General features: G+C 35.8%; 1 protein-coding gene across 2 annotated transcripts; it reads left to right on the top strand.

Annotated features, from left to right (window-relative positions):
- Positions 1–10,350: 10,350 nt before the first annotated feature.
- Positions 10,351–24,261, top strand: LOC113740024 (uncharacterized). Of its 2 annotated transcripts, XM_072080620.1 has the most exons (9): positions 10,730–10,843; positions 13,479–13,499; positions 13,573–13,667; positions 13,759–13,852; positions 14,036–14,140; positions 20,278–20,409; positions 20,853–20,990; positions 22,858–23,094; positions 23,332–24,261. In XM_072080620.1, the coding sequence occupies exons 3-9, from the start codon at positions 13,579–13,581 to the stop codon at positions 23,737–23,739; spliced, it is 1,203 nt and encodes a 400-aa protein (XP_071936721.1). In that variant the 5' UTR covers positions 10,730–10,843; positions 13,479–13,499; positions 13,573–13,578; the 3' UTR covers positions 23,740–24,261. The 2 variants fall into 2 exon arrangements, with proteins under 2 accessions (XP_027123313.1, XP_071936721.1); XM_027267512.2 differs by having other exon boundaries at positions 10,351–10,843; positions 13,479–13,667; positions 13,754–13,852.
- Positions 24,262–26,150: the final 1,889 nt, after the last annotated feature.

Genomic DNA, 26,150 nt, shown 5'->3' with positions numbered 1-26,150 from the left:
CAACGAGGGCTTTGATGAGTCCATGATCGACAGTAAGATATCCAGCCACTCGAACACCACGAAATCTTGTGTGATCAATATAATGTGCCACTCGTGGATCTAAATTGCGTAGGGGCTGAAAGAATCTTTTGTCACATCTTCTAACATCAAGGTCTGCAGCAACATCATTGAAAACTACAGCGGACCTATGATCGGACTGTAGATACAAAACACTATCGTCTAACGGTCCCTGATGTGTCGGTGCCGAGGAGCCGATATTCCAACTCTCCTTTAATCTGCATGGAAACATTTTTGAAAAAATTATTCATATATTATGCACCAGATTTATATGCTATGGCCTAGTATAAGAGAGTTTGGTAACGTATATTATGATGTCCGCAAATTTAGCATTATATAGTTAACAAACCAAAGACATTTATTACTCATTTGATGTTGAGACAGGAATACGAATAAAAATTATTATATAATTTGTAATTTTATATAATAAAAATTACAAATCAACAGCGATTGACATATCAGTTGCTACAGTGATTATTTTTAAAATAACCACTGAATGGACAATTAGGAGCAGTGTGCCCGGGTTGTAAGCAATTAGCACAACGACGCAGTGCATCAGGACATCTTTGATCCATCTCATTCCTGATTCTACTCGTCTTCAATGGTCCAGGTGCTTTCTGCTTCAAGCGATCAGCTAACAGGCTCAGTTTCAACTCTGCTACGGGCCAATATTTTGGGTCCCTTAACGGGTTGAAAGAACTCTCATATATAGTTTGATAAACCTCAAATGTATACTCCGGCGCGACAAGTGACATCAGATTAACGCCAGACCTAAAACATGCTGCAATCGCATGCGAACATGGGAATCGGAGTTCTATCCATTTTTCACATGTACACGTGCGATTCCCAATGTCAACGGTTTGAGCATGACCACCTACATGAGTTTGGCGATATGCAGTGGTTATGCAATAAATTTCACGCCTATGATCGAACACCTGTACCGAGTGCGCTCTGCCCTTTCGCTCATTTCTAACATATTTCTCTCATCCATACAGTGGCAAGCGGTACACCTGATCCCAGGCCATCTTGTGATTTTTCACAAAAAAATCAACTGTTTGGTTGAAGGTGTATCAGATCAATGCAGTGATTGGAAGGAAGCGACTTTCTCGGAGCAAATTATTGAGCACTCGGCCATGTTTGTTGTTGCATGACCCCAATGATACCCTCCATCCTTACATAAGGCCCACTGCTCCGGCCTAACGGATCCATCGGTTAGCTAGGCATATGCCTCGGGTGAAAGACTAAAAATGACACTCATGAATTCCTCGTACTTGCGAGTCTGATTTGCCTTTCTGGCGGCCCACATGAGACTCTTTAACCTACACATACATGTGTTATTACTTGATAATCGGGTCAAACTAACCATACGTGTAGAAGTAAATAGCTATTTGTGAGGACCCGAATTTTACTTACTTTTAATTCTATTTTACTGACTTATTTAATTATTTATTTACCCATTTTCTCCGAATAATATATTTCAACCATTTTAAATTCATTTTCATGGAACAATGTCTCATTTATATTTTTAAAACGTCCCGTTAGCAAATTTAATTTTTCTGCGACTCGTCTAGTAAGGAATAATGAATACATTTTTTCGAGACGATTCGGTCCAAGAGTGCAATAATCTTGGAGAATTAAAAATGATTAATAATAGACTAAAAAAAGTTAATTGAGGGATTAGATGTGAGTGAGTGAAATTAAACTTTTACTACGTCGAAAGTTTCTCGATAGTCATGCTGCGCGACTAATTGGAGATTTGAGGATTTAATACTTGACTAATAAGTATGAATAATTATTATGTTAAAGGAATTACCTTGGAGGATTAGTGCATAGGTGTATCAACCAACAGAGAAAGTGGTAGTGCACAACACTTTTTTTGCCACTATTAAGATTTGATTTTTGCACAAAACTTAATGGCTACTTTTCTTCATTCTTTCTCTCCAAGTTTCACAATTCAAACCACCAACACTCCCTCACCATCTCTCATTTTCGGCCAGCTTAGGGAAAGAAAAGGGGAAGAGAAAGCTCCATTCTTTGGCTCCAAGTTTGCTTGCTTTCATCATTCAACTCACAAACCACTTGGATTTCACTCTAGTTTGGAAGAAAGAAGCCATCTTGTGGAGTTTCTTGGCGATATTTTGGTGAAAAATCTGGTCTTTATCTAGGGTTTAAAGGGTAACCACTTCACCTCCTTTAACCTTTCAATTTATACAAAGATTGATGGTTAGTTTTCATGGGTTTGAAACCCTAAGCAAGATTCTAGGCTAGCGGACTTGAGGAAACAATTATCTCGTTTTAAATCCTAAGCTAGATGTCTTGAGGAGGCCTTTAGGTAGCTGACTTGAGGCTATATTATTTGATTATTGTTGTTTATGTGATGGATGAGATGATTATGGTTAGAAAGTGGAGAGAAAGTTGGAAAAACTTGTGAAAAGAAAGCTGGCCGAAATTCTGTTCATGTTGTTCTGGTTTTAATTCAAAATTTTGATGCTTGGTTGGCTGTTAAATTGATGGATATATATTGTAATATGTATGTAGAAAGTGTCTTTCAAAAATCATGTCGAATGGCTGCATAAAACTTGAGTTTTGGTAAAGTTTGAAATCTGGAAATTCGCTAGCAGGGTAACCGGACAGTGATTTTTTGTCTGAACATAACTCTTTGTGAAAACGTCAAAATTGAGTGCCATTTACGGTATTCAAAACTAGACATTCAGAGCTTTCAAACGGTATAAGAATCCCCTGCAAGTTCATTTTGAGCAAACCGTGGTGAGTCGACAAAGTGGACTGTCCTGCTTTGCCTATTTGTCCGATTGAAACTGGGAAGCTGCATCTTGTGACTCGATTTTGTTCCACTTGTGAAAATATTTTCAAATCGATGACTTCTGATGAATTGTAGCATTTTGAACCTAGTTTCTAACGCCATAAACCATTCTCAATTTGAATTTGCATAGAGTTATATATGGTTTGATTTCGAAACTGCAACAAAGCTGAAAACTAGAAAATTTTTCCCTTCCCTGCTAACCAAGTGGTCAAGTCTGTTTTGGAATGTTATATGTCAAAAATTTTAGTGTCATTTAGCCATCAATTGCTCATTAAATATTTTTGGAATCTTGGTTTCAAAAATGGAGCAAATTGGGGCTGATTTCGTTGGACAAAACTTTTGAAAAAGAAAGAGAGATAGGGTTGGCAGATTAGCATTGAGAAATTTCACAAATTTTGGTCATTTCGTTAACTGCTTTTCCGTGTGAGTTTTTGCTTAAATTTTGATAGAGAGGTAGTCCGCATATGGAAGTTTAAGTGTACCAAATTTCGCGTAATTTCAATACCCAAATAATGCCCCAAAGATTGCTCTTCAAAACTAGAAATCCACTGATCAGGTCGCGAAAATCAACCAACTTCAAACTGTTATATCTTATTGCTCAAAACTCCGAATTTAGTTCCGCTTATTGTGTTTGAAACTAGTTTGAAACTCTTATTGTGTTATAAATTTCAGAGGCTGATTCACTTTTTGTGAATTTTTTCGAATTTCCAAACATTGCTGAAAAACCAAGATTGGTTCTGTTCTGTCTTCTTGAATCTGCAACTTTGAGTTGAAATTTGAATACTTTCTGATTGAAATCTTGGAAAAGTATCTTCTAGGAAGTTTTAGTAATTTTAATTTGGTTTCCAACGGAATAAAGTTTTCCATTTTTGGACGTACCAAACTCAAGATCTGATTTTTTCAAGTTTATCGTGTAAAGCTGAAAATTCTTGATTTCTTAGGAAATGAGTTTTAAGAACTTGTCACTTTCTTTCGATATTGATAAACCGTTTTAAACTCGATTTCATGGAGGAAGCAAGTCTCTCTTGTGACTTTAAATCCTCACTTTTGAATCTCAATTTTTGAAGGATTAACGTTCTCTTTTAAGACATTATCTTAATTTTTAAGGAAGTGTACTTTTCCCCTTGATTAATAAGTGGTCGTGAATGTATTGAGTGATTGCTAATCGTTATTCCTTCATACGCTCAAGAGGATCTTGAAGAAAATCTCAGAACGGACAACTAAAGACCTTATTTGCACTTACTCATTTATTTTGAATTGGTGAGTGTCAAGTGCATGAATCGTTGCCAATTACTTGAATTGCTTCTTGTTGATTAAATGATTTAGAATTGTCGAGTCGAATGTGTACTTTATCGCACTCGTTCTCTTTTAAGTGAATTATAATTGAATTGTGTGAAGTGAATTGTTAAGTGAATTAAGTGAATTGTTGCAATTGTAAATTATAATTGTGTTCGAATCGATGTCGATTGGAGTGAATCTCATCGATTTATACTCATAATCGTGGGGGACGCCCAAACTCATCGGCCGACCTTGCGACTTGAGCCGGCATGGGATTGGTCGAGAAGATTAGTGAGTCATGAGAAAATCATAAGTTTGATCTATTTGAGAGATCTCGCTTAGCATACTCGAGTAGTATCACCTTTTAAAATTGAAGTGTGGGCCCGGAGCAAAGGATTGTGAAGTAAGTGGAGTTCTGCGGACTAAATACCTACCCGGTTGACGGAGTGTCATCACGTGGAGCTATTGGATTGAGTCTCGGCAAAGCATATGGAATCTAGCTCCTGAGAGCTCCCGTATCTTTATTGATTATGTTTTATTGTTAATTATGAATTACTTGAACTTTATAGTTTTAATTCTTGTACAAGTGTTATTATTACGCGAACTATATGTTTGCATGTTTTCTTGGTTTCACTGAGCGTTAACTCACCCCATTAGTTTGTTTTCCTTAACAAGAGCTCGGAATGGAAAGATTTTGGAGAAGCCGACTTGATTACCGTTTGAGTAGAATTTTGAATGTAATCGATTAGTTGACTTATGGTGGTTGTATTTTGGGGAAAGTTAATGTACTTTTGGTAACTTATGATGTAAGATTTGAATGTTTAATTAAAGAAGCGACTTTTCTTTATTTCGACTTTTATTATTGGTTGTTTATCCTTAAATTTGAATTGGATTCGTATCGAGTTCGGGCGAGAGCTAGGCAGGCGTTCCGCTGATACCCTTGAGTTCGTCCTAGGAAAAAGTGGGGGCGTCACACTATTCTTATGGGTGACTATATTTGACACGTACAAAAATTACCTTTCATTCCTAAATTTCTGAGTGAAATTACTGCGAACATGAACCTGGCAGAATCGATGGACCCCCAATGGCTTTTTCCACTCCTCTAGCCACCACATGGCGTGAATGATCCTGTGGTGTCGATTTGAAATTATGCATACATTTTGTACATCTCCACATATGTGTATGCGCAATAGTCTCATGAACCAACTCCAACTTCGATTGTTCTCCTCATCAACTAGTGCAAATGCTAGAGGGAAAATATGGTTACAGGCATCAAACCCAACAGCTACTAGCAATTTTCCCCGATATGGCCCCTTTAAGAATGTACCGTCCACACAAATGACTGGTTTCAGGTGACGGAATGCTTGGATAGCAGGAGCAAATGCTCAAAATACATAGTCAAAAATCGTCTGTGATGCTATACTCAATGGATGATGGTTCCAAACTACAACTGTCCCAGGGTTGGACAATTGGAGTTCTTGTACGTATGTTGGGAGTTGTGAAATAAATGTCGGCCAATCACCATAAACAATGTTAATTGCCCGGCGTCTGGTGTATCAAGCTTTTTTGTACATCACATTGACGTGAAATTCCTTTTTCATAGAAGTCTGAATTTCCTTTACTTTGTATAGCGGACCATTGATAATGTGGGGAATAATGTGTTGGGCAATTACATCGACACTCAACCCCCGATGGTCATTGGTATTGCACACACGAACACATGTATGCCCGGGTACAAGTGACACGATCATTCACATTTTGTGAGAGGCACGGAGAGTTGCACGAAGTTGCCAATTGCACGGAGGTGTGGAGTTTCGGGCTCTACAGCGCACGAACCAAGTTATAGGTGTGCTAGCCCGAACTTTGAACTCCCTGTTCTTCTTTATGGACCACAATTTAACTGCTCGCTTTACATGCTCTTTCGTCTCAAACAGTTGGCCCAACTCCAATTCTTTCGTGTGCTCACTCCAGAACTTTAGCTTTTCGGCCTCTCGAGTATCGAGAGGGTCAAACTGCAGTACAGCATCAACTCCTGCTTCATATCGCAAACTGGGACCTTCACTTCCTAAACAGGGTTCGGTAAATGTCATCTGATCCCGTGCTTGGATGGAATGAATAGGATAGACATCATCTTGGTCGTCGTCACTACCAGAATCATCATCATCCGGTTCTAGTTCGGAACCAATTTCGATATCAACTAAATCAACATTAGTATACGGAAGAGGGTCTAACATTGAGGAAGTCGGGATGTCCGCAGCATGAGCCCTAAGTGTTGACTTATGCATAATTGGCCGACTACTGGTAGTTAGATGGTCAATTTCTCTGCAGCGCATATTGCCTTTTCGTCATCCTGTTCGGGACGGGAGATCATCGACCGTCTCTAATTGAATAAGCTGACTATAGTGGAGATTCGAAGTGTCGAATAAATAGCAAGGTGGTTCGACCTCAATCCCACTTCCAATTTCAAAGGTTTGACTATCATTACCACAATAATTCGATATGTCCTCCACTTCAACATAAATTTTAGTGGGTTGTCAACTACCAGATTTTAGGTAATACATACCAGCCACTCTATTATCATCAACCAAAGGCATCGCACCAAAAATACCAGTTTGGGGGCTATTTCGAAATATCAAATTTATCCTTTACCTATTCCGATCTAAACCCATGATATTGTATACTCTGTCTAATAATTCATCGTATCCCACCATTTTTGTTAGGAAGAGAACTTTTTTGGGCATAGGTGGGTCGTAAAAAATTGAGCCTCCAGCGTATACAATTTTTCCTCCCCAATATAGTTGCAGTACCATACAGTTATCGCTTGACATAGTAAGCCTAATTTACATGTAAGTGACAATGTGTTATAAACTTTTTAATGAACATATATATTTACATGCTTGGTTACCGTAAAATATTTAAACATAATTACCAAATATAACTGGTAATCATTATCACAAGTAACGAGTAAATTAAGTACATCTTTATTCATTTATCTATAATCTTTGAAATAGTCGGTTATATAATTTTTATAATAATCTTAGTAAACTAAAATTTTAAAGCCATCCTAAATAAATTTCATTACTTTAATTTTCAAAATAACCTGAGTAAATTAGATTTTAACCATAATCCTAAATATACTCCATTTCATTAATTTTTAAAATAAATACATTAAACTAACCTCATTATTCATTGACAAGATGCCTTTTGTATTGTAAATATCGTAACATTTTTTAATTAAATTTTGTATTATTATTAAACCATTATTAAATGCATAATAGTTGTTAATTAAAGAAGGATTCATGTATTCCGATAAGCAGGAATTAATTATTATAATTACTTTGGCTTGGCGTACGTAATAATACGCCCTAATTGTCGGATCATTATTTTTTTCGAAACAACATTTTTGCATCTTCCAAGAATCTTCCTTCTATATTTTTTTTTAACTACATTTGCAGATTATTACTTTTTTTCTTTTTTATTGTTCTCGTCACTTGTCATGACAATTGATCGTGGGTTAAAATATTTACAATCCGATAAAACCTGTCGGAATTTGGGCTGCAAAAAGCCACAAGTAGTCCAACTTCTATTTTTGACCGCCTTTGTCAAAAAGCCACAGCATTTTTCCGCCTGTCCCCTGCCGTGCTGACTGTGCACGGTAGGGGACAGGTATTTTAAAAAAAACAAATTTGGCAGCTGCTGCCGTGCACAGTCGGCACGGCAGCAGCTGACTTTTTTTTAAAAAAAATTAGTTCCTAACCAATTTGAAAATTTTGTTTTGCTGCCGTGCTGATATAGTTTGAGAAATACCTCTAGTCAGAGCTTCATTTGGCAGATTTTTTTTTTATATGTATATTCTGAGAAATTAGCCGGATCAAAGGGATTCAAACCATATCTTACCCATTGACATGCCTAGTGGTGATGGATGATAGTGTTAATTTTTAAAACACCCTAAAAATTTTTAAACTTTAAAAATGCCCCAAAATATATCCCAAAAATATCTCCAAAAAATACCAAAAACATCTATAGTAAAAATTTTTTATATACATTATTACAATAAAATATTTCAAAAAAATCCCAAAAACAACTAATCCAAACGGAATTGATGCTATTTCAATAAAAATAAGTGAAATAATTTTGTTTTATATTTGACTACATAATTTATTTGTGTATAAGTACAATAAAATGAAATTAAGTCCTTTGTTAATGTTTAAATGTTCATTATATATCTTTTCAAGTACAATATTTAGTATACATTCTATTAATGTATACTAAAGTTGCTATTTTGTGTGCATAGATATTATTTTAGTGACTCATCAGCTCAACTGTAATGCACTGGTTGAATCAGTAATTCATTGACTCGATCCCTTTGCCGATTTTCTTGTTGGACCAGGTTCAATTTATCGAACTAGCCATTCTTCTCCACTTTTATAAAAGTCGCCTTCTAAAGCACTAATATCAATCAAAATCAGCTAGAACTAAAATGGCTAGCCAAGAGTCAAATGAAGGGAAAATTGTTCAAAACATCCATCATATTTTACCAAATGAATATAATCATCATTCAATTTTGAAATGATAATGTTATGTCCCTTACAAAATTTAATCGATAAAATTTGGTCCCAACTTAGGTTTTCGATCACTTTTTAACTTGAATCCATTATATTACGCACACATGATCAATTTTTTGGGGACAAAAAGATTAAATCCCATTTGTAGTTAAACAAATTATCAGATCCATATTCATTTTTATGCCTAAAAAAATAAAATCTGATCTAAACTGTATTATTTTTTAAAAAAAACAGTGGGATCGAACCCAATCCATAATAATTTTTATCATAAAAAAGATAGGATCTGATCTTTTTGTACATAAAAGATGATTACATGTGAGTCACGTGGTGATTTCAAACTAAAATGTAGTTCAAAATATAAGTTAGACCAAATTTTGTTAATTTGAATTTGAAAGAGACGCAAAGTTAATATGCTAAAAGTTAATGACAAAAAAAATTTTATTGGCAAAGTGTGAAGTACATTTTGGAGGATTTACCCAAATAAATCAAAAAAAGTGATAGTATTAGGAATCTAAGACAAATCTTTTGACCTTCTTCCTCATTTCCTTGTCTTAGTCACTCTCCACTTCTTTTAGTGCTTTATTATTGGGATAATTTCAAAAACCTTCCTTGAAGTTTTTAATAAATTCATTAGTCTCCCTTAAAAGTTTATAAAATTACACAAATCTCTTCTGAAGTTAAGGTTTTGATACCAAATTAGTCAAATTAAAAAAGAGTAACATTAAAAAGTACTTTAAGGAGAGAGATAAAACTTTGATTCTATAAATACCCCTTATGCATATACATAAGTTGTATTAATAAAAGAATAAAAATAATAAAAAGTTAAAAATAATTAACACACATATTTTACCACTCAAAAAGTTTACATTTATTAAATTAGGCAGCATAAATAAGTAATAAAACTATACTAATGATCACAAGATTCATCAAAATAAACTAGTTATCTCTTTTAGAATGATATTTGCTATGATTCTTGTGATTTTGAATAGAAAAATTTTCAAATTTTGCTTTTCTTTTCCTTCATTTCTCCATTAGTTATATCAATTGATGTTATTTTGTAAATACATGTCATCGCTCATGATTAAAGAAATTTCAGTAGTTATTTTCGTTAATTAGTTCCTAATAGTTAATTAGTGCTCTAATTATTTAATTATTAGATATTAATAAAGGAGAATGGAAGGAAAAGAAAAGCAAAATTAGAAAATTTTTTCTATTCAAAATCACAAGAATCATAGCAAACATCATATCAAAAGAAATGACTAGTCTATTTTGTTGAATCTTATGATTATTAGTGTAGTTTTGTTACTTATTTGTGCTGTCTAATTTATTAAATGTGAACTTTTTGAGTGATAAAATTTATGTATTAATTGTTTTTAATTTTTAATTATTTTTATTCTTTTATTAATACAACTTATATACATGCATAAGGAGTATTTATGAAATAAAAGTTTCATCTCTCTCATTAAAGTATTTTTTAATGTTACTTTTTCTAATTGGACTAATTTTATTATCAAAACCTTAACTTTAGGGGAAGTTTGTATAATTGTTTAGACTTCAGAGAGCCTAGTGAAATTGTCAGAAACCTAGAAGAGGTTTCTGAAATTACCCGTTTTTTCTTTTATCCTTCCTGTCTCTCTCGATATTCCCGTGAACAAAGTTTTAGTATTCCAGTGAAAAAGAAACAGCAGAGATGGCCTCTGCAGCCTTCAAATCCACCTCCAAACGAGGGGGAAGTCTAAATTCCAATTGCACCAACGCTCAGAATTCCCACCATTCCCAAAACCCCACCATCAGAAGGCAACGATCTCAAAGCGTCAGCGCAGTTTCCAGAGCCAAACAGTCCCTGAACGACATTTCTTCTGAATTTTCCAACAAAAGAGAGAACCCACTTTTCTGGGCGGCTAATAGTACTATTTCTACTGCTGATGATCAAGAAAAAGATGAAAAACAGAGAAGGGTTGTTGAGAGTGTCACCAAGAAAGCGACGGGTACAACTGCTGCTGAGAGGGGACGATCAGTTACGAGGAATTCTTCTGCTGGGCTGAAGAGTAATGGAATTGGGCGTAGCTTGTCTAGAGTTCGTGGAAGGTCCGTCTCTAGAGGACGCTATCGATCCTATGAGGTCAACATTTTTCTTTTTTTAAGTTTCTTTGGTCTTGTTTTCAATATTCTCGGTTTTATTATCTTTCTAGTTGGTAATTTAATTGATTTTGTACATTTTGCACTAGAATTTGCTCCTTTCTTTTTGCAAAATTTTATTGGTAAGATGTAGCAGAATTTTAGTTTAGATCGCATTTTCTTGATTTTGGAAAGCATAATGTTCTGAAATTTTGGGGCCAGGAGATATGGGAAAATGATTCAAAACTTTCCTCACATTTTGCAAAATAACTTTTTTCGTCTCACTTTTAAAAGTTTAGTTTTACATTCCTTACCAATTCAGATTGATCAAATTTGGTCCCTATCTAAATTTCTACTAATTTTTGGCTGGAATCCATATATATTTTTGAGGGGTAAAATTGACCTATACCACGATTATTTTTAGGGGTAAAATTGTCCCTATACCACGATATGGGAAATTGGCTGGAAAAAAATTTGGTCCCTATTCTACAATTATTTTTGAGGGGCAAAATTGTCAAATCATATTTCATATAATCCGATCCATAGTCCTTCACATTTCACAAAATGAACTTTTTTGTCTTTATGTTTCACAAAATGAATTTTTTCATTCTCCACATTTCACAAAATAAATTTTTTCATCCCTCATTGATCACGTGTACGAATAGTTTTCTCTTTTTTTGAAAATTCATATATATGTCTATTTGATTTTACCTGAACACTATGAATAGCATGTAATAGATATAGTGGTCAGGTGAAATCAAATAGACATATACATGGGTTTTCAAAAAAAGAAAATACTATTAGTACATGTGATCAATGAGGGACGAAAAAATATATTTTGTGTAATGTGGAGGACGAAAAAATATATTTTGTGAATTGTGAGGGACTATAGATTGGATTATGTGAAATGTGATTTGACAATTTTGTCCCTTAAAAATGATCACATGCAAGACACATAGTGGATTCTGGTAAAAAAATTAGTTGGTAACCTAGATAGGGATCAAATTTGACCAATGTGAATTTATAAGGGACATAATTACACTTTCAAAAGTGAAAGATAAAAAAAGTTATTTTGCAAAATATGTGGAGCGTTTTGAATGATTTCCCTTAAGATATTATACAATTGTGATAAAGATAATTGAGATTTATGTAACTGTTAATGTGATCTGCAGAAGTTTTATCTTGTTATAGGCTACATTATATTGTTTTTTTTTTTTTTAAATTTGCTGATGTAGTATTGAGTAAGGGCATAATTGCCCTTTTGGCCTTTGATGTTTGGACACCCGGGAAAAAAATACCGGATTTGGTTCCTCAGGTTTCTCCAAAGAAGCATTCGATTGGATGGGTAAAACTTGATTTAAATTGGCTAACTACTGTAATGTAGTAAATGCCTAAAATCTTTGTTGAGATTGATGGGCAGAGCACACATTTTGTGTTAGAATGTTCCTCATGATGATAGAAGACAAAGCTCAGAACCTTTGATTAAGAAATTAACAACAAACCGACGAAATTCAAGCCAAAAAGCTGGGTTATTTAGGGTACCAAACCTGTGACAATATAAAGTGTTAAAATCCCTTTGTTAATTGAAGGCCTGATTTGGCTTTTTTCTAACAATTTGTACACTGTAAGCATTGATATTTTGTCAAGGGTGTGAATGATCAAAAGATAACATTAGGCACTTAAGGGTTTGAGGCTCTAAAGGCTTAAAACCCTTTGAAAAAACTTGTACACATCTACTGTTTGGTTGATGGAGGCAGTGAAGGGTTTTCTTCCAAGCCTGAACTTTTCCAAAAGAATGGAGTAACTTTTGGTCTCTGCCTATAGTGCATCCTTTGGGTTTTGTCAAATGTGGTAAGTCTGGAATTTTTTAAATGGAGAGAGAGGACTGAACTATTGAGGACTGAATGGATGGTTTTGGTACACATGAGGTTATCAATTGCATCTGCAATTCTTTTCTGAAATTGTTTAGTACATACATACATACAAGGATATACGTATCTATAGGAAGATGAAGGTGCTGATATAATTTAAAGTAAAGAGATAAGTGCATCCCCGTGAAACAGTTATCCTTTTTTTTTTACGGCAACGATAACATTTCTATAACCTAATCTATCCTAATCTATAAGGAGGAGAGCCTAAAGAGGCTATGTACAAGGGGCTAGTAGGTATAAGGATCTGACTAGACCACAGGAGTGCTTTGACACCTCTTTTGGATTTTTTTCATTGCAGGTGGGGTTCGACCCCCCGACCTATAGCCCAAAGAGGAACTTAGTTTGGCTCAGTGGTTCCATGAAACAGTTATCCCAGTTATCAACTTAAATAAATATGAAATTGTTGAGATATTTTTCTTGATAACAGTTTCATATCCACAGTTAGCACATGTACTGTCACAAAAGGGCAAAGTTTGTCTTGATGTAGTGAATTATATATAGTGTTTGCTTCTGCACCTAAAAAGGGAATTCGCCATTGTACTAAATCACTTTATTGCCCCTGTTAGCTGTTAATTCTTGTGCTCTTTATGTCGTTAAGGGATATCAGCTATTAAATTACACTGTTTGTGATATTTTAATGTATACGTATCAGAGCATTTCTAATGGTATTCGTCAAAACTAATGATCAGTTATTGTTGTTTTATACAGAGTGATAAGGAGCAAGAATTGGTAAGATTGAATAATGCTCAACAAGATTTTAACTTTAAGCAAGTTGCTAACAATTTGAGAAGTGGGAATACAGTAAAAAATGGAGCTGATAGGCAGGGATGGATCAAGAGTTCACCAATGCCAAGCAACCGTGGCCAAGCAACTGAGTGTTCTGAAGATGATTCCGTTGTGAGTTAAATTTTGGTGATCAATGGAATTTTATCTATTTAACGTCATTTAGTTGCAGTTCTTCTGATAGATGTGCTTGTTTTCAGTGCAGTTTTCAATTTTCAAACTGGGAAGATGGGATTTCAACGTGTTCCCTATCAGAAACTGAAGAGAAAACCATTATTGCTGTTTGCGAACAAATGAAGGTGGGTTTCCTTCAACATATTTTGCATGAGTATGCCAGAAGTGAAGGCCAAAAATATGTTAAACTAGCAGTGGTCACCAATTACTAGTTTTCATCTGAGCTCCTTTCAATGTTAAACCTTTAACTACTGTATTGTCTTGAAACTTCCTGATTAATGGGTTTTGGTCATTTTCAATCATTTTAGGGTGACAAATGGGGAGGTGATGCTGCTGATGCTAGTGGAATATATGAAACTGTCCGATCAGAAGTGAGACGTGCTATCTCAAATATGCAAAATGACATTGAAAGTGTAAGTTCTCTTCTACTTTTGTTTAGTCCTCCTGTCCTTTTATTGATTGGCCATTTTGAGTATGGAGATAGTTTAATAGGAGTGTCTTTAATGCTTTTCCTGTAGTTTAACCTAAGCCTCCTTGACGATATGGTTATGACTATCTTGAGGCTACAACAGATGATGAATGGGATTTCATACATAGTGATTTTTGACCTTTGATATTGACCAGTTCTTTTGGGTATGAAACAAGATGTAGCTTACAAAATGGTCATCACAGTTAGATTAACATTGTAATTTAGATTGCTAACTTTGTACGATAATTAATGGGTGGATCATACTGACCTGCCCATAGATTTGTTCATTATTGGAGAAACCTCTCTGGTTTTTGAAACAAAGTAACTGCCTTAAAGCTTATTGTCATTTTACATAGTCATTTCTGAATATTTGATATTATTAAAAGGTATGCCTGTCACTGGTAGAGTATTAGAAGCAGTCAATGGAATACTCTATGTTGACTGTACATCACAAGAAACCTGAAAGTTAGTAAAGGAGGTAACTCTGATTTGAAAAACAAGAGAGGTATCCATAATATTGTAAGGGACATCAGCGCCATTTATCCGTAAACTAGTAATTATCTCCTCAAATCTGAGCTTCCAATTTAAATGGAAATAGTTTCTAGGCTTCTATAAAACACTATTTACTGGTAACTGCTTTTATGGTAACTATTTCTGTGGCACCACATGGTAGACATTATTGATCTTTACTTGAATTTAGGACTCTCTTCCAGGATGACATTTGATAATGCTCTTCATCTTTGCTGCTCACATCATCCTCTCTCTGTCTTTCCTGTCTCTCTCAATTGAAAATCTCTGATCATGCTGTGAAACTTTTAGTAGTACTTTACATATGATTCACGTCAAACATACTTGCAAATTTCTTAAGACATGTCGCTATGCTTCTTATTGCCTGTTTGATATGAAGTAGGAAGCAGTTTTAGTTTGGGTATCTTGCCATTCCCTAGTTCTTGGGATAAAGAGCTTATGTTATGTTCATTGCATCAAATGGTCAAAAGATTTTGATGTTGCATAGATCAATTAAGTTTTAGTAAGTAATGATCTTATGTTCAATTGAAATTTCTTTTGGGATATATTTTCTTTAACACGAGTGTTCTTTAACATGTAGTTAGAGCTTTTAATGAGATGAGTACCTCAAGTTTAACTTGGCTCAATGATTAAATGGTTTAAGATCAATCTTGGTCGATTATTTTTGGGTAAAAAACAAAAAAAAACCCCTGTGGTAAACCTAATTTACAAATAATCTCCCTATGGTTTCAAAATATACAACCCTGTCCCTCATGCTTTGAACTAAATTGTACACGTGACGGAAATCGGTAAAATTAACGGGACTGATATACTGGAAGCTAAAAACAAATTCTTTGTACTTAATTTTTAGCAAATATTCCTATTCTACCCCTTAGCCCCCAATAAAATTCCCAGTGATGTTTGTGTCGAGAAATTCAATTTGCTTCTTGATTGAGAGAAATCCAACTAGCCCTTGGGAGAAATCAAATTACCACCCAATCGAAGAGGAACGTAAAGCTTCTTCAGGGATGAAGTGAACCACCGAGCAGCTACTACACAATCTTGGCTTAGGTAAAAAACCCATGCTGCAATGTAATATCACACTCCTTTAGATTGGCCACTGAGTTCCTTCGTGAATGACGAATAGACTGTCTTTCTCGGAGATAATGTAGCGGGAGGAGACCGAGACAGAGACACCTTAGGCAGCTCTCCATCCATACCATCCTGAATATTTTCAAGAACCCCAAAGGAATTGAAAGTATGTACCGGGTCCTCATCAGACTCAGGATCCGTGAAGCTGCCCTCAACAAGCTGACTAGACTGCACATGGTGTTGCAGAGAAACCCCCAGCCCATCCTTCGAGACTGATTGAACCTCAGATACCGGTGCCGAAGAACTTGTCCCACCATCCTTCAAGGACGATAGATGAACATTTTCCGTTGAAGCAGCACCCGCCATAACTGGTCGCGTCTGAACTGCAATATCAGCGGACGCCATAACATTCTGTTGCCAACAATAACAGCTTTTGCTAACAATATCAGTGGGTCCTCACCAAAAGCAATCTGTTGGCTGCTCTCTCACTCTCTCTCTCTACAGATATTCTGCTCTCTCTCTATCTGTCTCTTCGTAGGGTTTGAACGAAACAAATGATTCTGTTCAATTGCTGTTGGTTAGTTATATAAGGGCATTTTGGTCATTTCAGTGGTGCCTGTTAATTTTACCCATTTCCGTCAGGTTTACAATTTAGTTCAAACCATAAGGTGCCGTGTTGTATATTTTGAAATCATAGGGGGCTTATTTGTATAATAGGTTTACCACAGGGGGCTTTTTGTTTTTTACCCATTATTTTTTGATGATGGAAAATCAGTTCAATCTCGATTAATATATATTTGAGAAGCTCAATCCCATTGAATGTGCTTGAGAAAAACCAATTTTGTACCAAATCTAAAATCTAAAGTGTGCAAAAGATTACTAAAATTACTCAATCTTCACACAATTAGCACGAGTTTCTCTCCTTTCAGGTTCACAAGTACTGCATGCACAGAGATCTGAAAAGGGTAGATGGATCTGCTAATCAGAACTTAAGACGGATGAACCCAAGATGTTAGGAGCACACTGTATAGAGCCATGGACAGATTACACACACATAGATCCATCTCTAGGTTGAAGGTAATAGGGATGTAGTAACAAGAGCAGAGACTGATGAAGAGATTGGAAGCATATATTTGACAAGAGACATAGAGAGAGAACAACGGTGATGGCGTGGGGGTTGTGTCTTTGTCTGCTTCTTTCTTAGTCTGCTGTTAACTTTTTGTAATGGCTGATGGTATATGGAAAGGAAATATTTTTTTGGCATTGCTTTTTGGGGTTGTTGGGAAGTAGAGTACAAGAAAAGGTCTTGGGAGGAAGAGGATGTTAGAATCTGAGAGAATATATGTTCAATCCATAGCTATGTAGTGCTTTTATACATTACATGCTTTGTGACAAGCATGTTTGATTGTTGACAGGCTTTTTGAGTCTGGATCATTTAACTAAAGAGCTTGGCACTGGGTGCCAAATTGACTCGCATACCAAATTTAATGAGCCATTTTTCAACATAAACGAGCTAGAATGAGCTTTCTCTATGTGCAGCTCGATTTATTAACACCTTTAGTTGTTGCTTTGTGATGCAGCACTAATATGCCTGTGGAGTTAAGATCTGCCTCTGGGTCGTATGTCTAGAAAACTTTTAGCAATCATTGTAGGATGTGGCAGAATTAGAATTTTAAGAGGAGAAAGAGATAAAGAAAGGAAAATAAGGAGGAGAAAGTTTTGAGGGTTGAGCTGGAGAGGGAAACAATAGGGTTTTGATATCCTGAGCATTAATTGACCAAGGAAGCTTTCAATGCTCAGAGAAAGCACAACACAATCTGTTAAACTAAAATAATTTCACTTCATCCCAATAATATATAAGCAAAGTGGGGACAAACTGGGATGATAGCAAGCACATGGATTTGGAATCACTGAAGTGTAGATGAAGTTCCGATACACAACAGAATCCGATGCTATCCTTGCAATTTTGGTGTCTTATTTGAAATCAGGATCTACAAATTTTTATGATTTTAAATCCGCATACAAACACAAACAAAAACACACACACAGAGAAGGAGGAGGGAGGGAGGGAGGGAGAGGGGGAGAAAGAGGCCGAGGGTGTGAGTAAGCAAGTTGACAAGTGTCTTGGAGTCCAAGATCTCTTGAGAACTAGCCAATTAATTGTACACTTAAATACTTGACACCATCAGAAACCTAATTCAGAAATTATAAAATCCTGATACAAAGACCTCACTTCTCAGCAATATCATATTTCAGCATAATCTGAAATTATTTACCTGTCTTTGAAGCTAAAACTCTAATACAGCAAAAATCTGGTAGTGAAAAAGTCAGAATAAAATCTACATTGCCATTAAGGGTTGGCTCAGCCGGTAAGATTTGGACAGTGAACACACTATTTTTGAAGTGTAGGTATGCATCTTGCTGCCAGCAATCCCTTGTTTGTAGGTCAGTGCCACAGGTAACTTTTGTTGGGCAGAGAGGAAAAGAGAAAAAGGGGGGGGGGGGGGGGGGGGGTTGTACTGAGCTATACTAACTAAGTGAAGAAACAGATAGAACTCCTGAAATCTGTTATTTTCAGGAATTTTCTGAACAGCCATGTTCTTGTCTTTCCATTCTATGGCATTTGTCAAATGTTTACATTTTTTATTCCTACATAGAAGTGTCAGTAGTAGTCAAACTGAATTTGAGTGAGAACTGTGTGTAATTACTTTTGATGTAGTGTAATAACATGTGTAAGAGGTTTAACGATGATCCATAGGATCTAATTCTCGGTTCAGATTTTATTTAGTAGGATTATGATTTATTTTTTACATCTCATCTGCTTATGTCATGAATACAGATACTGCTTGATCAGGTTTTTTATTTTTTCTTTTAATTTTTTTTTAAAAAAATTTGGTAGTTTTAATGTTTTTCCGGTTCTGTGACATAAATTATGTGAGGGCTGTTCCCTTGGAATCGTAGGAGTTGTTTTTAGGCACTTCACCTACTTCTCCTTGTTCCTTTGATTTATTCATCTTTGTAATGTAACGAGTTCATTTCTTTCCAGTTGGACATGTTAAATTGAATAAGAGTTCCATGTTTTAATTTTATGCTTTTCTCTTGTATCTGTGAATAAATAAATAAATAAATAGAATATAGCCTTCAAACAAATTGAGTGTCTTTCTGTGACTCAGCATAGAACTTGGTTTTGACTTCATTTTTGGTTGATTTTGAATGTTAGGGATGGAGATAATTTTATCTTTCCAAACCATGGAGCGATAGCATTGTCTGTTTTCCCATTTTCTTTTTCTCATGGTGGTGTTAGTGAATTACAATTTATTCTCACAATTAGTATCTTGTCAGCTTCTTTATTCTTCTCTTCATGTTGATTGTAAATGTTAAGGGCTCACGATTTGTAATGGTTGTAGCTCTTTGTCCCCCCATTAATCATAATGACTGAAATTATCCCTTTTATATGACAGAAGTGATCCTCATGTATTTGACAATATCCAGCAACTTTTCTTTCCTCTCTTCTCCCTCCTATCTCCCTTTTCTTTCTCTTGCAATTCTCATGCCTTAAATGAGCTGCCCCACAAAGGGTGCATTTGAATTTGGCTCTTATTCTTATTTGTGAAGATATATGTTTAAGCTGTATAGCTTTCACATACTGGTCATTCCAAATTATTTTTAATCTCAATGTGCGAGAACTATTCTGCCTCACAATTTCCATCTTTCTAGGTCCTTACTGCTTCCAATTTTTGGCTAATCTCAACCTTATGTGAGGATTGCAGCTTGTTTATATAATACATTGGGTTATATTCGGTTATACTGTTTAGACAATTAGCTTCCATTCCTTGAGTTGCCAGTTGTTACTCAGGATTCAATAATACTTCAAAATGCTTCTTGTCTAGTTGTGAGGTACCTTCTCCTATCTGATTTGGTTCTTATGCATATTTTCCTGTGACCTCACAGTGCTCTAAAATCTTTCTACTCTTTTTATTTGGTCCAGATAGTGTATGGAATTTAGTTTAGCAGACCATTTTACTTGTGTCTTCGATTAATGCTTTTAAGTGAACCTAAACACCATTAGTCCTTTCTAGAGCTTTATTTTCATGACCAAAACCTTGGGTTTACCATCTGATTATAAAGCTAAAATGATTTGTTGACTTCTGGAGACTAATAGGCAAGAAGTGTGAGTGCAATAGGTAGGACCAGACTACAGAATCCAAATGGCTTATTCATACTCATAGTGAATTATGTTCCATGGATGAAATACTACTCAGTTTGAGATATTTAGGACTTTACCATATGAATGTCTGATTACATTGCACCGGCATAAACTATCCCCTGAGTGAAGAATAGACTTTCAATTTGTAAATGCTTGGACAAATCCACCTTTTGGTGAATGTTCTTTCCTCATTTTGTCCAATATATGTATATTTGCTTTGCTCTTGTTGTTGGACCTTTATTGATCTAGAGTTGCTTATATGCCTTTCACTCCAGGCTATTCGACGGGGTAATGTTAATGGTATTGCGACTGCAGACATTGCTGATATACCTCCACTCAGTGTCAACTCTGGTTCTGTTGAATCGGTCTTGGACATCAGAAGAGAATATGCCCAAAAACTTGAAGAGGTGATTTTTTTTTTTTTTTTAACCTTTGTTAATGCCATGGTGAAGTAGGACACTCTTAATTTTTCTAGTGCTTGAAGCTTATCTAAATGAAGAATTATCTTGTAATGCTTTTAGCTTATATCTGGAATTTCGCATCTTAATGCTGTACTCTTCGTCACTGTATCTTGATTTTTGTAATGTGGTGATAAGAATCCAAGTTTATCAATATTGGAACCTTATTTTGTAGCACCTATGGACGCTTTACTTAGAGGGCCTTTCTGGACTTTTCTGAGCTTTGTAGTGGATTTTTGTATAACTATCATGAGGTCTAGTAATTACGGGGTATGGTTCTCTTTTTTTTTTTCTGGATAGTATATATTTTAGTCCCTCTTTCTTCCACATTTTTGAGAAAATTATCATGAGCTGAATAACTTTGTCTAACTCATATATATTTGATGGTGCAGTCTGAAGAAAGAGCAAGAAAACTTAGAGCAGATCTGGCTGTAGAAGAGCACCGTGGGCAGGAGTTTAGTAGAATACTTAAGGAGACACTTCCTGATCCAAGAACATCTAATCCTCAGAAATCCCGTGCTGGAAGAAAAGTATGTTTTCACTTTCTGCCTGTCATTTTCTGAACGTATGGAATTTTTATGTGGTGTGAGACAGGAAATCACGCCTCTCCTGACTAACAGTTTATTATACCAGTTTCAGCCATTAACAGTGATTCAGAGAATCCAACTTCTTTCTACTGTTAAAGCTGTAATCGTAGTGCCTAGTTATAAACGCTTGATATGAAGAGAACTCTTTCCTTCGGTCTGTGGAACTCTGAAAATTCTTTTTTTTTTTTGGTCATACTGTGTCCAGCATAGTCATTTTGTTTTTTTTTTCTTCTTTTCCCTTTTCTTTGTTCTTTCCCTTCTTTTTTCGCACATCTACCTTTCTGTAAAATCTAGTCTCTGCACCCCCACCGTCTTTTGCCACCTTGGACCTGCCATGCCAACTCACCCAAAGCCCCTCTTTTAGGTACCCTTTCTCAATGCCTTGTCTTTGGTTGCCTTTTTACCTTTGGAAAAAACTTTGGAATATCCATGTTCTGAGACTAATCTATTTTCCTTTGTCTTGGACTGAGGTAATAATTGTTTTGCCTTTGGTTTGCATTCAGATACTGGTAAATAAGTGTCAGCAACACACTCAAAGTCAACTGCAACGCTAACACCCCAGCTCTCCACTTCCTAGTCCAGTTTTCTTCTTTTGTATCCGTCTATTTTATGTGCAGACTGGTACAAAATAAAAATTGGCAAGAGAATCTGTAATCTAATTAATAATTTTTATGTTGGTACCAATATTCATCTTCAAAGCTTAGTACCTTACATGTACCATTGGCATTGAATAATAATTTAAACTAGGAAATTTTAAGATTCCTGTAGCATCTGGCATTAGCCAGGGGACCTTGCTGGTTTTGGTGTGCTTTCTGGGAGGCAGTGCTGGTGTCTTTTGTGGGATTGGGGGTGAAGACCATGTCAAGTGGGTAGCCTGGAGCTGTCTGGACAGATGCCAGATGAAAGAAAGGGAGAGAGAAGAGAGGAAGGAAACATAAGAGATTCCTCCTTTTTTCCTTCAAAATTTTATGTTTCGTGGAGACATAGATGTCCCTTTATGTGGTTCTTTGCACTTACTGATGATAAGGGTTGACCGTAGAGTTGTCAAAAAAGTATTAAGGAACTGTAGATTAAATCGACTTTGGAGTAGTGGAAAATAAATGTGTTGCAGTCTGTTGGTTTAATAGCATGTGAACTGCATGAGGTCTTGTAGATGCATGCAGGTTGAATTTTGCAGTTCTATCCCTCTTGTCCAACATGTAATTTTTTTGTTGTTTTGCTTTGCTGTAATCTCGGTCATTAATAATGCTGATTCTTTTCAAGGTGACTGGTTGGTTTCAACCTTAAGAATATGTTAGAGCATCCTTCTCCCTCCCTGAGGAGCTGAACTGAACAATTGTGTAGCCTCTTAAAGGTCAAGCAACTTTATCTTCTATACAAGTGCTAGTCGTAGTCTTCTTTAGCTAACATGCAGCTCATTGTACTTATTTCTAGGACTTGAGATGTAGTTTTTCTCAGATGCCTCGTACAAAATGGTCTTATTCTCGACGGATCTCAATTGGAAAGTCTTGGTGATTGCCAATAAGAGATGGTGCATGTGTCAGTTGTTTTGCAATAATGTCCAAGCTTGTAGAAGATCTGCGTTATTTCTTTATTTTATTCCTTTTTAGCTAGGAGTATTTAGTTATTTACAGGCACAAAAGCTACGAGTTGTGGTACTCTTGAAGCTATAACCTTAATCACAAAGGGCAGGAAAGAATTGCTGGGAAAAAAAGGAGCAATTTTCTTGTGATTTGGTCTTCTTTGTATATGTTTATATTCATCTTTGTTTCTGATTTTTTGAGATGGTCTTGGCATGTTTTGATTACAGAGAAGCACTGAAAGGAAAAAGATATCAAAATGTCTTGCAGAAGAAGCTATGGCATATTTCGATGAATGCGTGTCAATATCAACCTTTGATAGTTCAGATTTTTCTGCATCTGAAGATCCATCTCATATCTCTGCTGGATCCTCGACTGCAGTTCATGACATTGTGCCTGTACTTCAAGGAAGTTTGAGCGTCAATCTACCTCTTCATGCACATGATAGTTTCTCGAAGGAAAAACAGGTATTTGTTCATCCAGACTATGTCCTGTTGTTGTTTTTTTTTTTTCCCAAGATCATTTTTTTTCTGGTTGTGACTCGTTGCCAGTTATGTTGTTTGAAGAGGTTTCCTCATGTAACGCTTGCTAGAAGATACACTTGTTTCACTTGCTGTAATCCAAATTTCCGGTTTCAGCGGTAGCTTGAAATCGTTACCTTATATACGAGTAGATATTTGATTGATTCTTATTCTCTGTAACAGACACTGGGGGGGCATGGTCAGCTGATGCAAAGCCGTGAGGATTCTAATTTAACTGCACATAGTAGTAGCAATGCGCTCACCGTGGACCAAGTAGATAAAAGGAGCAAAAGCAGAGGAAGCAGTGAACCTTATCGGTTTTCGTTTGCTCAAAAACCAAAAGAAAACACGGGACCTCAAAACAACATCACGAATTATGTAAAGCATTTTGAAAGAGGCCTTGGTACAAAGGCAGCAGGCTCAGATTATACAAGAACGGTCTATGATACTGGTGAGTTTGATTTACATGGTTGTCTTGAAAGCTTCTTGTTCGAAAGGGTGTTTTTCAGGAAAAGAGTAGAATCTGGAAGCCTGCATTTATGTGGTGGAAGTGGTTCAGTCACCTTTTCTTCTTTTGGTTCTGTCCCGTGAATCTTGGAAGCTGGGAAACTCAATTTTAAGCGGCCATGGGCCTGCTTGGCTTGCGGCTGACAAATTCATTTTGGGGTTCCCTCAGTGGCAGTTCTTGACTTCGGAAAAGTTGATGAGGAGTCGGGATTGTTGCTATGAAATGGTTTTAGTTTTTTAAAGACAATGGAAACCTGTTTGATTGCAGTTTTTTGAAACATATGAAAAGGAAAGATGTTTTTGGATTGGGGGTTTTTGCATTATTAACTTCCTTATACAGGATTATGTTTTCAAACTTCCTTGTGGATCGTGTAGATACGATGTCTTTATTTGGCTTATGTCGCCATGCTGGAGATGACTCCGCAATGCAAGCAGTTTATAAGAAGGGTTGGAAATACACTCTTCTGTCCGGGCCTTTCATTCATTCCGTGCCTTTTCCTTTATCCAACTTTGTTTTTCTACTAATATTTGTACTGCAGAACAAAAAATTCACACATGGACTATTTGTTTTAGCTTCGATGCCTGAAATGAAATTACTGTTTCGCAGCTTTCCCCTTTTGGTGTCCTCGTTGTGTTAAACTTCCTATCAGACAACTACATATTGGGTTCTCATAGTTTCGTCATTGAAGCAAAAGGCTAAAAATTAACTGGTGCCTAGTGTGTGTGTGTGTGTGTGTGTGTAGTTTGTATTTTCATGAGTTGTCAACTCAATCAGCACTATCAAGGGGAAGAAAATTCGACCACCCTGTCGAATGGTTCTTCATTAGTTTTAACAATGCACGATTTTGTGGACAAACTAGTGTGAAATATTGTTGAAAATTCAATTATGATGCCAGTTAGAATTGAATTTTGGTGGTCATGTAGATTCTCAAATTAGGACATAATCGAACTCGTAATTATTTGGTGATTTAAGGTTTCTTGTATACATCCTGATGTAACTGATGGTGTTTGCAAAATAAATTGGAAAGAAAATCGTTGGTTGAGAGCACATGTTCTGTTCTTTCAAAAATATTGAAAATAGTGTCCAAACAGTTTCCTTTACCTCAATCAGTTCATAATTGTCAATGGCTTGATGCTTACCCTGCACAAATATAGAAATCGCACATGAAAGCAATGTCTACTCTCCGTGCTTCCAACCATTAGCTTTAATTGTCCTTTGTTCAACTTTCCAATCAATTTGAGATTACATTTACCTACTATGCCTAAGGATTTTTGGGGGAGAAGGGGGCATAAGAATTATATTTGTAGATAAGAAGGATATCTATTTTTCAAGAATACCGCGAGGAAAGTTTGTGTGATTACCATTAAAGGCAAGTTACTTGGTGCTTTTTCAAAAAGGATATAATCTTCACCAACTTGAGTTTCTCAGGAAATTTCCATCAATTTAGACGTAATCTTTGTGAACTCTTTCTTTGTCGAATGGAATTAATTATGGGTGATCAACTTAGAGAAAACAAAAATTTTTAATTTTTTACTACATATGCATATTTTTGTCGTTATATAATAATTAATAAGTTGGCAGCAAGAACGTATCATCGTTTCCTAGTATCAGCCATCTACGACTTTCAGGATGCTCTTTTGAGTACATCCATGATTCTCTGTACCTTGCCAATGCTTACAGGCAACTGCTGTTGACTTTAGAAATTTTTAGTTGGGTTAATAGAGAATCTACGAGGACAAGACGATCAAGGAAAAAGGTCATTTATTGGAATAATATCAAGGTTCACATGTCCATGAATTATACTTGGTTGTCATATTGATTCTCTATAGTCTTTACAGAGAGAAAGTAACTTTTTCAACGAGGATCAGAGAATTAACAAAATTTGATCTCAGAAGGGTTTTTATTGTAGTTGAAAAAGAAAAGAAACTTGTTGCGAAATGGTAGTTTCACTTGAACGAACATCAAACAAAAGTAAAATCATATTTCAAAGTTCAACACTGTTTTGTAAGTGGGGATAATTTCAGATACCTCCCTCAATGTTTCTGACAATGGCACTTAAACATCATCTGAAATTAAAAATTACACTTACCTCCCCTCTGTGACGGATATGACAACATGCCAGCACCAAAAGCCTCCTGATGACCAACTTGCCCTCAAAATGTTGTGGCTAATGTTATTGCAAAAATGTGAGGAAAAAATTGCCTGCGTCAATAATATTTTTTTTATTTGCTTCTTGGTGCGAGCATATGCAAAAGTAAAATTGATTTTGTCATTCCAAGAAGCAAAATTGATTTTATTATTCCTCAACTACCATGGAGAGGAAGAATGTCAAGAGTTGAAAATAGTATGCATTTTTTTTACACTTTAACTAACTTATATGCTGCCAAGATAAAGCCATTGCAACCTATCCAACTCTTCTTACTTCTGACTATCAAAAGCGCAGAATTGCAGATGTACACTTTGTTGTATTGAGATGATCCCTACTACTTTCATA

This window comes from Coffea arabica, chromosome 2e (genome assembly GCF_036785885.1).
Source record: "Coffea arabica cultivar ET-39 chromosome 2e, Coffea Arabica ET-39 HiFi, whole genome shotgun sequence".
NCBI lineage: Eukaryota > Viridiplantae > Streptophyta > Magnoliopsida > Gentianales > Rubiaceae > Coffea > Coffea arabica.
This window is presented reverse-complemented; position numbering and strand designations above follow the sequence as displayed.

Coding starts and splice junctions, on each gene's coding strand:
- LOC113740024 (XM_027267512.2), top strand. CDS start 10,412: ATGGCCTCTGCAGCCTTCAAATCCACCTCCAAACGAGGGGGAAGTCTA. Junction 14,141..20,277: donor TGCAAAATGACATTGAAAGT/GTAAGTTCTCTT, acceptor CTTTCACTCCAG/GCTATTCGACGGGGTAATGT. Junction 20,991..22,857: donor AATCCCGTGCTGGAAGAAAA/GTATGTTTTCAC, acceptor TTTTGATTACAG/AGAAGCACTGAAAGGAAAAA.